The 16370-nt window shown below is 46.2% G+C and overlaps 1 protein-coding gene across 1 annotated transcript in view; it reads right to left on the bottom strand.

Moving 5' to 3' along the window:
* The window catches only part of LOC104986502 (chromosome unknown open reading frame, human C2orf72), a 9657-nt gene extending 9473 nt beyond the window's left edge, over window positions 1-184 (bottom strand). The window contains exon 1 of the mRNA XM_010837100.1: window positions 6-184. Within this exon, the coding sequence (XP_010835402.1) occupies window positions 6-151 (146 nt within the window). The 5' untranslated portion in view covers window positions 152-184. The remainder of the gene's footprint in view (window positions 1-5) is intronic.
* Window positions 185-16370: the final 16186 nt, after the last annotated feature.

Raw genomic sequence — 16370 nt, forward strand, 5'->3', positions numbered from 1 at the left:
CCCACAGCAGCGCGCGACTCTGCTCGCGCTCCCATAGCTCGCCCACCAGCAGCACCTGCCCGCGGCCGCCCGCCGCCTCCACCAGCGCCTGGAAGGGCGGCTCGCCCGGGCTCTCGGGCCGGGCGGCCAGCGCCTCCAGCTCCCTCTCCATGCTCGCGGCCGCCCGACCTCTGCGGCCGCTGCGGCCCTGCCGGGCCAACTGCCCGCCTCTCGGGGCGGCAGCGCCCGGCCCGGGAGGACACGCCTCCAGGGCTGCGCCTCGCCCGACCCCCGGCCCTCGGGCCGGATCGCCCCGCTTCAGCCGGGAACTGGGCGGGGGCTTTCTCCCCACCAGCTCTCTAAGGGTGGCGCCTCCCGAGGTCCCCCGGGCGGCAGACAAGGGGAAACTGAGCGGTTCATTCAACATTTACTGAACACCTACTAGGTGCACTGGAGAAGGGAACGGCCACCCTCTCCAGGATTCTTGCCTGGAGAATTCCACGGACAGAGGAGCCTGGTGGGCTACAGTCCACGGGGTCACAAAGAGTCAGACACGGCTGAGCAGCTCACACTTGGCCTAAGTGCACAGGAGTCGAAGGTGGGGTAAGACAGAAAATTATCATGTGAACAAATGTACCTTCACAAGCAAGACTGGTCTGAGACCTGGAGCAGGTATTCCTGAGGCTTTCTCGTGGTGTGGGGACAGAAGTTTTGGAGGTGGGACTGTCCCTGACTGCCGCTTTGGAATTTGGGGAGGGTGTGTGTGTGTGTGGGCACCAGAGGTGAGAAAAGAAGGGAAGCAGGAATCTCTTCCTTTATTTCGGTCCTTGACTCACTTTGGGGGCCTTCAGCCTTGAAAAAAAACGTATTGAGGGCTCATCGTTTCAATAAATCCTATGACCTGCAGGGCCCTGGAAGTAAAGGCAGATAGTGTTGCTCCCTGTGGAGCAGGAAGTCTGTGGGGATGGGATGCTGTTTTGATCTATGTGTGTGTTGGGGACGTGGGGATGGGCTGGAAGACAAGAGAATGTCAGTAGGCCAGGTCAGCAATAGGAACGAATTCCCTTTCATTCTGAGGGTCTAAGTCAGCTTTGTCCAACAGAACATCCCGTGATGATGAAAGTGTTTTATATATTATCTGTACTGTCCAGTGATGGCTTCCGAAGTGGTTCAGTGGTAAAGAATCTGCCCGCAATGCCGGAGATGCAGGTTCGATCCCTGGGTTGGGAAGATCCCCTGGAGGAGGAAATGGCAACCCACTCCAGTATTCTTGCCTGGTCAATCTTGTAGAGAGAGGAGCCTGGTGGGCTCCAGTCCATGGGGTTGCAGAAGTGTCGGACAGTGCTAAGCAACTAAACAACAGCTGTCCAGTGCAATAGCTACTAGCCATATGTGGCTATTATGGAGCACTGGAAATCAGTAGCCCTGGCTAGTGCTATTGAGAAACTGAATTTTAGATTTTATTTCATTTTAATTAAGTGTAAATAGCCACACGAAATGAGTGGCTAGGGCATTGGGCAGCGCTGGTCAAGGCTCTTTACCTGCCCTCTATGAGACAGTATAGACCAAAGGCCCTTTTGAGCCAAGAACACGTTAGTATTCCATTCTCTCCTCCACCATATAACCCCCAAACTGCTCTTGTAGTTACCTTGTTTCCTGCCCCCTGTAGTTATGTTGAAACACCTCTTCCTGGAGAGTTTGTGTGTGTATTCAATTAAAACAAAGCTTTCTTGAGCTCAAGCCGTGAGGATTCCATGGACAGAGGAGCCCTGCCCTACGTCTGATCATCCAGCAGTGATTTCAGCCAGTGTTTTGGGAAGGACCCAATATCATTGTTGGGGTCTTAGTTAATATGAGCTCTTGCTTCTCTACACCATTTTTGCCCAGGAGATCCAGGGACTTTGGTGGGAAAAGCACAAGATATGGAGCAGGAATCCCCGCGCTGGAATCAGGTTGTGCTCCAGCACCAGCTCAGTGATTCAGTCAACAATTTGGATTTATCAAGCATCTCTACCATGCACTGTGCCCAGTGCTGGGAAGACAGCTTGTGGAGCTGCAGATCTAGTGGAGGTTTCGAGAGAAAGACCGTAAACAAATACATGTATAAATATCAGCTTCAGATGGTGATTGGTACAATGAAAAAATGCAGGGCTGACAAGATGGTAATGTGCCTGAGATGCCGGCACACTCCCGTGAATACAGACCTGACGGTGCTATGGAAGCGAGAGGGAGGTTGAAGAGGACAGAGAGACAAACCTAAAACCATGAAATGTGCCCTCCCCCACCCTACCTTCCTGGCGGCCACAGCGGGGAGGCCACATGTGTGGGAGAGACACAGAAACCCTTTCCAGATGAGAGCTGGGTGCCCTGGAGAGGGATAGGCTGAGTGATCGATCGCCTTGTGATGTGTTCTTTTCACCCCACAGAGGCCTCCATAGATCATTGCCCAATTCCAGCCTCTCCCCACCCCGCCTCCCATGGCACTGAAAACAGCCCCAGATGGTAACATCAGGCTGAGGGCAGAAGTACGGACAAGCAGACCTGCAGCCTAGCAGTCCCTTCTTTCCCCTGGCGGGAACAGGGCATTCCAACCACAAGGCCTGGCTCATGAAAAGAGTCGTGCGGGGAGAGTGTGCCCACAAGTCCCCTGATGGGGGTGGAGCGTGGTGGCACATGGGGAGTTGCCAAATTCCCACTGTCATGCCAGAGGCCATTCCTATGCCCACTCATATTCCTTGAGCTCACTAGGAGGGAGCTCAAGATAAACCCTAAATTTCAGTCCCTTTCATGTTTACCCGCTGCCAGCCAAGATAGCTGATATCTGGTGAACAGGAACTCACTGAGAAAATTAATCAGATTTCTGGAAAGTATAAGCTAATGCAGATTTAATCAATACATGAAATCAGATTCATTTTAGCTGCTAATGACACAGACTACACATAACTGTATAAACACAATGAACATTTATTTTTCTCTGTTGTAGAAGTTTAAAGATGGATAGTTCATGGCTGATGTCGTAGCTCTGTTTTACTGGGTCTTTGAAGACACAGGTTTCATTCTGGATCACTATTCCTCCATCTTGTCCTCATGATTCAAACTGGCAGCGAAAGCTCCAGCCATTACCTCTATGCTCCAGGCAACAGGATAGCGGAGGGGTGAGGAAGGAACAAAAATCAATTGCCTTCAGATTTCTAAACAGTAACACTGGATTTAAGAAAATAGTTGAATGATATTTTTAAAGTATCAAAGAGAAGAACTTGGAACCTAGATTTTGATCTCTAGCTAGATTATCAGCTATATAAAGGGTATAACCCCTTTATCATATACAGCCCCTCTTTGAAATCACTGTTAGAGGAAGCCTTCCAACAAGAAGAGAAATATAGGTGTGCTCAACAATAGGGAGAAAAAGCGATTAAATACTTATTTAAATTACTCTTGTCTAAGTAAATTGTTCTGTGCAATGCTGGCAAAGTACAGCCTGGGTGGGTATAAGCTGGGAGGTGGCAGAGTGGGTGGGAGCCCTATCAAGAATGTGGAAGGGAAATTGACTCCATTGGGTTACCTTTTTGAGAAAGAGAGGGAAACTTATCAGCTGACTGGAGAGGAACTCTCAAATGTGCTGGTGTTTTTATACTTTCACTGGTCTAAAATCAATATGCTCTGTCTCTTCAGCTATTTGTTCTCTGCTCAAAATTTCCAGGTAACAGTTCCAAACTTTCCAGCGGTGGGATGGAGGCCAGATTGGAGAGGGGGCGGGGCGTTCAACAAAGGTCAGAGTCCAGGGCCAGTGAAGTTTATCTTTACCTGTGTTATTTACCTGGCAAAAGTTCAGGTCTTAAATTAACAGGAAATTACGAAGGCCTTAGAGAAAGCGGTAGGCTGCCAAGAGTATTTCTTCCTTCCCTCTGTTCATGCCCTAAAAATCATGAAACAAACAGGCTTGCTCTTATGTCTCTGGTTTAGCAATGGAGACATAAAGTGAAACTAGGATTTCTGAAACAATTTGCTTCTTTATATTTGCTCAGCTTCCCGGTGGCTCAGTGGTACTGAATTCACCTGCAATGCAGGAGATGCAGGAGACCTGGGTTCTATCCCTGAGTCAGGAAAATCCCCTGGAGGAGGGCATGACAACCCACTCCACTATTCTTGCCTGGAAAATCCCATGGACAGAGGAGCCTGGTGGGCTACAGTCCATGGGGTCACAAAGAGTCAGACACGACTGAAGCGACTTAGCACACGTATTTGCTCAAGTAGAGCTTGGGAGGAGGAGTGATAGAAAAGTGCTGATTTAGAAATCAAGGAGTAATGTTGATTGAGTTGCTGGCACCTCTTTCTCTTCTCTTCTCCCTCTTTTTCATCCCAGTCTTTTCTTCCTTCCTCCTTCCCCTCCCTCCCTTGTGCTAGAAGCTCATCTCCTCGTTGCTGGGGAAGAAAAGGATTCTTTTCCTCCATTCTAGATTCTTTGGTTGGTGTAATAATTAAGTTGACAGATGACAAATTAATAGGAGAAAAACAAATTATGTGCATACTGGAGCCCCACAAAGACAGAAGATACAAAGGCAGTTGGCCAATTGAGGCTTTGCTGCCATCCTGAGCTGAGGAAAGGGTTAGGGTTCTGGGGTGCCAGAGGAGGATGAGGGCCATTCACAGGAAGATGGGAAGAGCAGATGGTTGGCATCAGATATTACCCAGGCCGGTAAGTCTCTCAGATTAGAAAAAAGTTATCTCTGGTAAGAGCTGTCTTTTTGATACAAGCTTCCTTTCAAAAACCTCTTAGGCTTCCCTGATGGCTCAGACAGTAAAGAATCTGCCTGCTAAGCAGATTCAATCCCTGGGTCAGGAAGATCCTGGGTCAGAAGGACAATGGCAACTCACTCCACTATTTTTGCCTGGAGAATCACCTGGACAGAGGAGCCTGGTGGGCTACAGTCCATGGGGTCACAAGAAGTTGGACACAACTGAGCGACTAACGTGTTCACTTTTCAGGCAGTTAAAGAAGAGGTAAAAAGGTTTTCCTAAGTTTTCAAGGTCTTAATCGCCTTCAGTTCAAAATAATCCACACACCAAAGTGGCACACTTTCGGGTGGCATGTTCTGCTCCCCTTTGTGTTCTCCCTGGCCAGCGCTGGTTCCCATTAGGGCACTGGGAGTGCAGATCTCTGGGACAGCAGGTGTTCTTCTGGGGGTTAAGCATCTCAGCCTTACCTGAACTCTAGGGTCTAATGAAGGTTCATTAAGAAGCCTGGGAGAGGACGCTGAACCAGAAACCCTGACTTAAGCCCCTGTAGTGCTCCCGAGGGGCCCACGATGGTACAGCGGTGTCAGGGGGAGTGGTGGGCAGGCCCTCAGGGCACACCTGCACTATCTGGGTGGATGGGGGAAGGGCACAGAGGCACCCCCTCCATCAGCAGAAACCTAGCCACATTTCAGCCATTCTACCCCATCCCAGCCCCACACATCCACTGAGGGGCTCATGATAGAAGACCCGAGAGCAACAGCTGAAAGGACATCTGGGTGAAGGGTGCACGCTAGCCCACCCTGCTTAATTAGCATCCAGGAGCAGCTGACAGGCTCCCTGAGCAGGGCTTGCACGTCTGCATCTTTAGCACAGTGTTGGCAAAAAGCAGCCTCGACCTGCACCCTCAAAGAGGGTATCTGCACCCGCTGCCGGGGCCATGGCTTCCAGGCGGCTCCAGGAGGCTCTGTCCGCATCTGAGGCTCGGTGGGGCAGGGAGTGAACAACAGCTGAACTGTGCTGTAATAACTTCAAAGCCACTCAACTTGGTCTTCCTTTAAAAATCCACCTAGTCAGACTCTGTAGGATTTCAATACCTTTAGACCATGAAATTCTTGCACCCTGGATATGTTCCAGTGTCTCCTAGTTTACAGTCTATGGGAACTTGAATAGAGTTTGTATCCTGCTGTTGTGTGAAAATTGTATAAATCTTAATCATGTTGAATTGGTTCATGATGCTTTTTAGGTCTACTATATCCTTCTACTTCTCTGTATATTCTATTAATTTTTGAGAGTTTGATATTGAAATTCCAATTAAAAAATCTTAATTTATCTACTCAAAAATAATTGTAATATATAGTGGAACTGTATGTAACTTTGTTCTATATTTTCCAAGTCTCATTTAAATGTATTGCCATACTTTTATAATTGAAAAAAATAAAAGAATGAGAAAAAAAATCCACCTGGTTGTATCAACTTGGAGCTTGAGCCTGAGTCTCTCCAGATCCAGCTTTATGGTAGGATGATGCTGGTCACGAGTGGCCAGGAAGCTCTAACGGTACCAGGGGAGCTCTAAAAGTAGAATGAGACCATACCTCTCCAGGACATCATGAATGTACAGATCTCAGCAACCAGGCACACTTTCCCTGCCAGGCACCTCGAGATCAGAGGGGATGAAAGGACAGTATTCACAGGCGTCATCTCCATTCCTCAGTTAAGACTCAGAGCAAGCTCCACTTTACAGAATATCAAATAGAAGGTCAGCTGTGTCCATGGGGTGGACCTGAGGGCCAGCACTCACCACGGACTTCCTGCTCCTCTACCTATACGTCTCATTCTGTGCATTTTCAGCCTCCCCTTAGTCCCCTAATTGATAAGATCTAGGACATATGTGTTTGAGCATATGGACATCAGTGACTTCATGATCAATGTTCACAGGGGGACTGGTGTAAGATAAGCTGACCACTAAATATGAATCTTATTGTAACATTTCTTGCTCAGACCAGATCCTGGCTGGAACTTCTCTTTCCCAGAGGGATGGATCAAGGATTCAAAAAGATGGGCTCAGTGAGTGCATGGAAACATGTGTTCCATTGACAGATCTGTGTGTTCGATGGGACCCCTTGTTCCCTATGAAAACACATGGAAGAGATGCCTTTCTGGTCTTGGAATTAAGCACATGATTGTTTTTAAACTCACAGACATCCTGAGTAAAACAGCTGGTCTTGTTTCTTTCTTTGTATGGGCTACTAGGAAGCTCAAACTGTGGCTCGTAACTAGCAACTGTGTAGAACTTTCATTACAAGCATTTTGTGTATCAACCTTATCCCTGGCTTCACATTATTTCTCCTAAGCTAATTCTCTCTTCTTCCCAATAGCATCTGTGACTTCTTAAAAAATATTTTATTAATGTATTTCGCAAGCAAGCTTAAATTTTTTTTTCTCTATTTTTTAGTCAGAGCAGGATCAAAATAAAGATACACATAAAATATCTCAAATGTTTTCACTTGGGCTTATCCTGAACTCTGTGCCATTCTCTAATCTGGGAATCTCAGGGGTTTTATTGAGATGAAAGTTTCTATTTCAGCCTTTGAGAATAATCATTGTGTTACCATTTCTGTGATTCCTGCAGTAGAAAGAATTTTTACCCACTTGCAGTCTTTCAAAACTCCTCTTCTTCCATCTGATGTTTACTTGACATGTGACATAATAGTTATGAACTTATCTTTATTGCTTGGATAGTGGAATGGGATTCAGAAACTCATGTCCTCATGGAGCCTTATAATCCTCAGGAAGAATTCTAAGAATTTTGAGTTTTTAAGCACTTTTCCCCGCTCTGGTCATGGATCTGGTAGATTAACATCAGAAAGTCACTAGCTTGTCTGCGAGGCAAACTTAAGAAGAACAAAATGCAGTCACTAAAGCTTCATTAGAGCCTCCACTGGCCTCCATCTCTCTCAGGCAGCAACACAGACAACAGGGACCTGAAAACCCAGTGTGTGCTTACAGAGGAATGTATGTATTCATTACGGTGTAATTCTGAAGGCAGCGGTCAGTCCTCTTCTCAGCATATTTCTTGCAGAAAAAGAACGGACAATAAAGACAATAAAAAAAGAAAAAAAAATCACCGACTATTCTATTATTAACAGGTAGGGGGTTAACCTTCAAGGTTTTTAACAAAATCTTGATTATATTTAACACATATTTATTGATGGCCTAGAATATGTAAATCCCTGTGTCATGCTCTAGAATATGACAGTATTCAAAACCAGACACAATCCCTGGTCCATGACTCCTGCTGCTGCTGCTAAGTCGCTTCAGTCATGTCCGACTCTGTGCGACCCCATAGACGGCAGCCCACCAGGCTCCCCCATCCCTGGGATTCTCCAGGCAAGAACACTGGAGTGGGTTGCCATGGCTCCTACCATAGGTCTGCTCTACCATTAACTATTCATGCAGATGGCACCACGCAGTGTTCGAGTACCTGCTTTTCTCCCTGGACCATATATTGTGGATATCTTTCCATGTCAACATCTATAGACAGACACTGTCATTTCAAAAGGCTAAATAGTGTCACGTATATGTAATTTGTTGTTGTTTAGTCGCTAAATCGTGTCTGACTCTTTTGTGACCCCATGCACTACAGTCCGCCAAGCTCCTCTATCCATGGGAATTCCCAGGCAAGAATACTGGAGTGGGTTGCCCTTTCCTTCTCCAGGGGATATTCCTGACCTGGGGATTGAACTCATGTCTCCTGCATTGGCAGATGGATTCTTTACCACTGAGCTACCTCGGAAGTCCCATATATATGATTAACCGTGCGTATGTACATGCTCAGTTGCTTCAGTTATGTTCAACTCTTCTTGCAACCTCATGGACTGTAGCCCTCCAGGCCCCTCAGTCCATGGGATTCTCCAGGCAAGAATACTGGAGTGGGCTGCCATACCCTCCTCCAGGGGATCTTCCTGACCTAGGGATCCAACTGGCGTCTCCTGCATTACAGGCAAGTTCTTTACCATCTGAGCCACCGGGGAAGCCCATGATTAACCATACTTTATTTCAATCAGTACCCAAATGTTGGGGATTTTTCAGTTTAGTTGCTCAGTCATGTCCGACTCTTTGCTACCTCATGAACCACAGCACGCCAGGGCTCCCTGTCCATCACCAACTCCTGGAGTTTACCCAAACTCATACCCATTGAGTCAGTGATGCCATCCAACCATCTCATTCTCTGTCGTCCTCTTCTCCTCCTGCCCTCCATCTTTCCCAGCATCAGGGTCTTTTCAAATGAGGCAGCTCTTTGCATCAGGTGGCCAAAGTATTGGAGTTTCAGCTTCAACATCAGTCCTTCCAATGAACACCCAGGACTGATCTCCTTTAGGATGGACTGGTTGGATCTCCTCACAGTCCAAGGGATTCTCAAGAGTCTTCTCCAACACCACAATTCTTCTCTGCTCAGATTTCTTTATAGTCCAACTCTCACATTCATACATGACTACTGGAAAAACCATAACCTTGACCAGATGGACCTTTGTTGACAAAGTAATGTCTCTGCTTTTTAATAAGCTGTCTAGGTTGGTTATACCTTTCCTTCCAAGGAGTAAGCATCTTTTAATTTCATGGCTGCAATCACCATCTGCAGTGATTTTTGAGCCAAAAAAAAAAAAAAAAATAGTCAGCCACTGTTTCCACTGTTTCCCCATCTATTTCCCATGAAGTGGTGGGACTGGATGCCATGATCTTAGTTTTCTGAATGTTGAGATTTAAGCCAACTTTTTCACTGTCCTCTTTCACTTTCATCAAGAGGCTCTTTAGTTTTTCACTTTCTGCCATAAGGGTGGTGTCATTTGCATATCTGAGCTTATTGATATTTCTCCTTGCAATCTTGATTCCAGTTTGTGCTTCTTCTAGTCCAGCGTTTCTCATGATGTACTCTACATATAAGTTAAATAAGTAGGGTGACAATATACAGCCTTGACGTACTCCTTTTCCTATTTGGAACCAATCTGTTGTTCCATGTCCAGTTCTAACTGTTGCTTCCTGACCGGCATACAGGTTTCTCAAGAGGCAGGTCAGGTGGTCTGGTATTCCCATCTCTTGAAGAATTTTCCACAGTTTATCCACACAAAGGCTTTGGCATAGTCAATAAAACAGAAATAGATGTTTTTCTAGAACTCTCTTGCTTTTTCCATGATCCAGCAGATGTTGGCAATTTGATCTCTGGTTCGTCTGCCTTATCTAAAACCAGCCTGAACATCTGGAAGTTCACGATTCACATATTGCTAAAGCCTGGCTTGGAGAATTTTGAGCATTACTTTACTAGCGTGTGAGATGAGTGCAATTGTGTGGTAGTTTGAATTGGGGACTTTTATGCCATTATAATGGAGAAGGCAATGGCACCCCAGTCCAGTACTCTTGCCTGGAAAATCCCATGGACGGAGGAGCCTGGTAGGCTGCAGTTCATGGGGTCGCTGGAGTCAGACACGACTGAGCGACTTCACTTTCACTTTTCACTTTCATGCATTGGAGAAGGAAATGGCAACCCACTCCAGTGTTCTTTCCTGGAGAATCCCAGGGACGGCGAAGCCTGGTGGGCTGCCGTCTATGGGGTCGCACAGAGTCGGACACGACTGAAGCGACTTAGCAGCAGCAGCAGCAGCATGCCATTATAAAAAGCACCTCTGTGCACAGCCTGACACATACGGATCTTGTGCACTGGTCTTATGATTTGAAAATCCTCTCAATCATCATTTTAAAGATGCTCTTAAACCATCCTCAGATATACCAGTGTGGAAAATTGGCTCCAAGTCACCCATAATCGTTCTGGCTTTCCTAGTTCAATGACTTCTGCCTGTTCTCAGGTAATAATTTTGTATAGGAAGCTTGACTTGTTTGCATTCAAGTCGAGCTGACTGGAACTGCTTGGGACATGATTGAGGAGAGTCTGCCTTCATCCTTGTAATGGCCTTACTTTCTCCAGTGACAGCATCATTTCATATCAGTCTTAGAGATAATGATTGCACTGCCTTGACACTTCTGGTGGTGGAAGGAACCACGCGCGCTTGGTTGCTTCAGTCGTGTTCAACTCTGCGATTTTATGGACCGTAGCCTGCCAGGCTCCTGTGTTGATGGGATTCTCCAGGCACGAACACTAGAGTGGGTTGCCACGCCCTCCTCCAGGGGATCTTCCTGACCCAGGGATTGAACCTGCATCTCCTGTTTCTCATACATTACAGGTGGATTCTATACAGCTGAGCCACTGGGGAAGCCCAGAAGGAAACATATCCTTTTCCATTTACACTTCGTTTGAGAACTAGCACCTCCTTCCTGCAATATCCTGGTGCTCATTAAGTGTACCTGATAGATGAATGCCTGAATGAATAGCTTCTGTGACTGGAAAAATGCTGTGACTGAGGGACAGACAGTTCACATGTAGGAGGTAGCATGCAGGTGGTGGTAGGCAGGCTTGAGATCATTACATGGGTAAGTTAAAGATGAATGTTCCAGTTTCTAGAAAAAACAAAACAAAACACTAGAAACAACACCAAGAAGTTTGGCTAAAAAAATAGATGAAATAAATGGCAGACTAAATATACTCAGGGAAGAGATGAATAGAAAAAAAGAACAGATGGGATAAACAGAAAACTAAACCAATACGGTAAACTGAAATCTAACCATATTAATAATTATTTACATCAATGAACCAAATACTTTTATGTGAAAAATAGAGATTGTCAGATTGTATTAAAAAAAACATGTAGCACTTTCACTATGATAGACTCATCCCCCAGCTTCAATCAATTTCAAAGGGTTGAAAACACACAGGTACAGTATCTGAGGTATTTAATTAGTCATCAATAAAATATCTAGGAATTCCTCAAATATATGGGACACTTTCTAAGTAGCCCGTGGGGCAAATGAAAACAAGTAAAGTTAGGAAATATTTTTAATTGAGTAAAAGTAAAAATAAAACACCAAAATGTGTGAGGTATGACTAAATCAGTATGTAGAAAGTTTTTTTTGTTATAGCTATGGATTTTATGTCCCTCTTTCCCCTCAATTTTTTTTTTTTTTTTGGCTGTTGTTCTGTTTTTTGTTTTCTTTCAAAGTTCTATTAAAAATAATTTTATTTGTTTATTTATGGTTGTGCTGGGTCTTCACTGCTTTGGTGGGCTTTCTCTAGTTATGGCAAGCAGGGGCTATTCGTTGCGGAGCGCAAGCTTCTCATTGCAGTGGCTTCTCTTGTTGCAGAGCACGGGCTCTAGGCACACAGGCTTCAACCAGTGCAGCTTGCAGGCTGCGTACTTGTGGCTCGTGTAACCTGCGTCTCCTGCATTGGCAGGCAGATTCTTTTCCACTATGCCACCAGGGAAGTCCCTGTTTTTTGTTTTTAAATATTTGTTTAGTTGTTACCAGTTGCAGTATGCAAGATCTTTTAACTGCAGCATTATTTTTGTTTTTTTTGTTTGTTTGTTTGTTTTTCCAAATTCAAACTCTTAGTTGCAGCATATGGGATCTAGTTCCCTGATCAAACCTGGGATCAAACCTGGGGCCCCCTGGCATAGGAAGCACAGAGTCTCAGCCACTGGACCACCTGCGAAGCCCTCCCATCAACTTTTTGAATGAGAGAGCATTGCTGTTTTCTGTCTCTGTCTCACTGTTATTTGTCAGGTGTGTATCAGAGAGCTAATTAGTCTTTGTACTTCACAGAATTAGTCTAAAAACACATGGCAGTTGCACCAATGAAGGTCTCTGACCAGGATTTCTGGCCCTCGGGGAGTACTCCGTGCAGGCTTCTGTGCAGTGAGAATCAGGCCTCACTTTTTCCTGGACAGCCACCCTGACTCATTTCTGTCTTTGTTACTCAGGCCATGACAGTGAAGGTGTCAGGCAGCTTGTTCTTGGGGCCTCAAACATGGAGAGAGAAGTATACTGCAAGCTTGAAGATGGTATTGGGGATCCTGTGCAAAAGGGCGTGTATCTTTAAGGATGTTCATGGTAGTACTGTTTTTAAGAGTGAAAGACTGGGAAAATGTGTATCTTCATCAGTGAAAGTGAAAGTGTCTGTTGCTCAGTTATGTCCAACTCTTTGCATCCCCATGGACTGTAACCCACCAGGCTCCTCTGTCCATGGAATTCTCCAGGCAAGAATACTGGAGTGGATTGCTATTCCCTTCTCCAAGGGATCTTTCCCATCCAGGGATCAAACCCAGGTCTCCTGCATTGTTAGGCAGATTCTTTACTGTCTGAGCCAACATGCACATTATTATATCCATCAGTAGGTGACGTGTTAAAAAAGGAAAAAACCAATACTGAGAATGTACATGTTGATTATCTCCTCAGCATTCCATGCTTCCTTACTGAAAGTGAAAGTCACTCAGTCATGTCAGACTCTTTGCGACCTGGAATTCTCCAGGTCAGAATAATGGAGTGGGTAACCTTTCCCTTCTCCAGGGGATCTTCCCAACCCAGGTCTCCTGCATTGCAAGTGGATTCTTTACCAGCTTAGCCACAAGGGAAGCCCAAGAACACTGGAGTGGGTAGCCTATCCCTTCTCTAGTGGATCTTCCTGAACCAGGAATTGAACCAGGGTCTCCTGCAAAGCAGGCGGATTCTTTACCAACTGGGCTATCAGGGAAGCCCTTACTAAATAAACTTCTTTACTAAAACAACCTAATTTTCACTCATATCATATGCCTTCTCTCATGCAATCTACTCACTTTAGGGGAAGCTAATTCAACCCGAATCTGTAGGTGGCCCCTGGGAGGTCTAAGACAATCAGCACATTCCACGCCCCTGGTCTCCATCACTGGTGGTTTGTGACTCAAAGGGGTCCAATTAGAGTAAATTATAGGACTGCTGCTTGGAATGCTGGGAAAGGCACAGGCTTGTGGGCCCTTTCTGGATGTTGACAAAGACATATTGCAACTGTCAGGGAGGCAACCTTTTCCCTGCACCCTCTTAGGGTTTTTCGACTGGGCTTGAGATGTAAACTGACGTGAGACAGATTAACAAGAGGAAAACATACAAATTTCTAAGAATGTTATATGACATTGGAACCCTTATAAGGAAATGAACACCCCCCAAAAACAGAAAAACATATATGCTTTTATATTAGTTTAAAAAAGACGGGCAATTGTGGAAAAGTTACTAAACTGTGTGGGGAGGCTAAAGGAAGATAAGAATTACTTTAACAAAGTCTGTTTGTATAGAATTCTCTCAGTCCCAACTGTCAGTTTTGTCTTTGATAAGAATATTACTTTTGTTCTGGTACATGGAAGGCTTCTTTCATATGGGAGTTTTTAATTTCCTATTTTCAGGAAGGAAAGGGGAGATTAGGATGCCATTCTTACATCATCTGTGCTTTAAGTGTTTTTAGCTCAAAACAAATATGGCACATTTATGGGTAAAATACGCTGTCACCCTTCATGGTCCTGGGTGTGTCAGGCCATGGGACCTTCCTGGGACAGACTCCTTCCCCATACTCTCTGCCTGCCTCTTGTTTGTAGAAAAGCTGTAGTCACCTAGGCCTCCCCTGAGTCACAAGAGCCTGGCTCAAGAATGAATGATTCAAAGAATGTGAACATGTAGTGGCAAAAATAGCCAGTTGAGCCGGGAGAGCTGGTAAGAATTTAAACAGAGAATCAGCCATATTCAAACTGAGCAGAACACAGCAGGGCTCCTCCCAAGTACAAAACTGAGCAGTTAATGATTAGGATAATAAGAGTATATATGTAAGTGGGCAACTAAAATTGTTAGCAAGGAGATATTATAGACTATGTTGACAGCTTCCACTCCAAACTTGTGAGAATGTGGTGCCCTATGTCCGCACAGGTTCATTGAGCATTAGCTGCCCCAGACTCCTTGTCTGGTACCTTACAATGAACACTGCACTTTCCTGCACCACAGCCTCGTGGTGGTAGATTGCCTTTACTGTGCGCAGGCAAGTAGACTCAAGTTTGATTTGGTAACAGGTGCTATTGGCAGCCGTCTTACAACCTCAAGGAGTCTTAGTACGAAGCTAACTTCATGGAAGGCAGAGTGGAGAAAAAGAAAGAAATGGGATCTTTGGATTAAGCCCACCCCAGAGCCTGCTTGATCAGTAGACTCTACAGATCATGAGCCACTGTTTCCCTTATTGGCTAAGCCAGATGCAGCTAGGTCCCCCTTCCCCATCTGTGAGTCCGACAGGCATCATAGCCAGTATTCGCTGATTAGCACTGGGAGCCAGCAATATGCGGAACCTGCAGAGGCTCATTTGATCAATTAAGGAACAGTCAGATGACAGCACCTCATGTAGCTGTTAAAAATGATGTATTGCATGGAACAATTTCCAAGAGAAGTGACAAGAGCGGGTGGCAAATATAGGCATGAAATCTTATATAATCAGGGGAAAAAATGTCCATTTTAACCAAGTGATCTCTTTGGCGGCATTGGGAAAGGGCGTAACAGGAGAGAGGAATCTTGTTTGCCTCAGTTATTTCAGCTTAAACCCCATCTGAGGCTAGAGGGAGATTAGGGCACCCCCTCCTGGGGGTCACCTAGTCAGAGGGTAAGAGGGTGAAGGTCAGAGGAGAAGCTCAGGGGAAGAGACCTACTCTTGGAAATACCAACGTGGGGGCAGCCCAGACAGGACATCAAGCCTTAAAACACCCGATACTTACTGACCCAACAGTTGCCCCAGGGCGGATCTGCTCTGTCCAGGAGGCACTGAGGCCCAAACCTCCTGGTTGTGGGGGTAAAGGGAGCTGGGCTTCTGGAAAGTGGAGAGCTGGCTCATTTCAAGGCTTGTCCTCCTCCCTGGATTTGAGCTTCTGGTGAGTGACAGCCGTCTTGTTTTGAGTTCCCAGTTATCCAGGACTAACATGTGCACTGGTGCAGGGCAACTCTGAACAGAGGGGCCCAGGCCTAGATGAGGGTGGGGCACAAAGATCAAAAGTGAGGGTTTCACACCTGCGAAGCTCTGAGAAACTGGTCTCCCTCCCTTCGTGGTCAGGCCTGACTTGACAGCTGGAAGTTCTGCTTCCTGGCAGTTTCAGAAGCTTCTCCTTTACATGCAGATATCATTTTTAAGGAGCCCTTTGCGCAGGAAAGTCTTGATCTGCTTAAGGGCTCTCAGTGAGAATACACTTGAAAAGAGAAATCCAATACTGAGGAATTTGCATATTTAGAAAGCTTCCCACAGAAGGCCGAGCCTTGGAGCCTGTGAATGAAGTCTTTCTATGTTTGTTGTACCATGTGAAGGATACAGAAGGGAGGAGAGAAAGGAGTGCAGGGCATCAGGCGGCTGAGCCGGTGGGGGCGGCGCGTGTGCCAAGAGTGCGGAGGACTCTGGGATGTGTGTGGAGTCACCTCCCCCTGCAGGTTTCCAGGGAGCTGCTTTGCATGAGATAAACACGCAACCTTGTTCTCAATGCCAAGGGCCGCCACCGTTTGGTGCTCTGCAGCCTCCTCTTCCCTGGAGGACCGGGCCTGGTGGGGAGGGGCAGGGCAGCCCAGTGGGCAACGCTGGGGAGGGGCAGACTCTAGCCGTTTGGTGTTTCTAAGAGATTCAGCCCCACACTCAGAGGGGCTCCTTTCCCATCCCTTCTCACTTCCCTGGGGTCCTGTGGGAACCAAGGGGCGGTCAGGAGACCTGACCCTTGTCGTTTGCTCCC

The sequence above is a fragment of the Bison bison genome, unplaced genomic scaffold, assembly GCF_000754665.1.
Source record: "Bison bison bison isolate TAMUID 2011002044 unplaced genomic scaffold, Bison_UMD1.0 scf7180017864068, whole genome shotgun sequence".
NCBI lineage: Eukaryota > Metazoa > Chordata > Mammalia > Artiodactyla > Bovidae > Bison > Bison bison.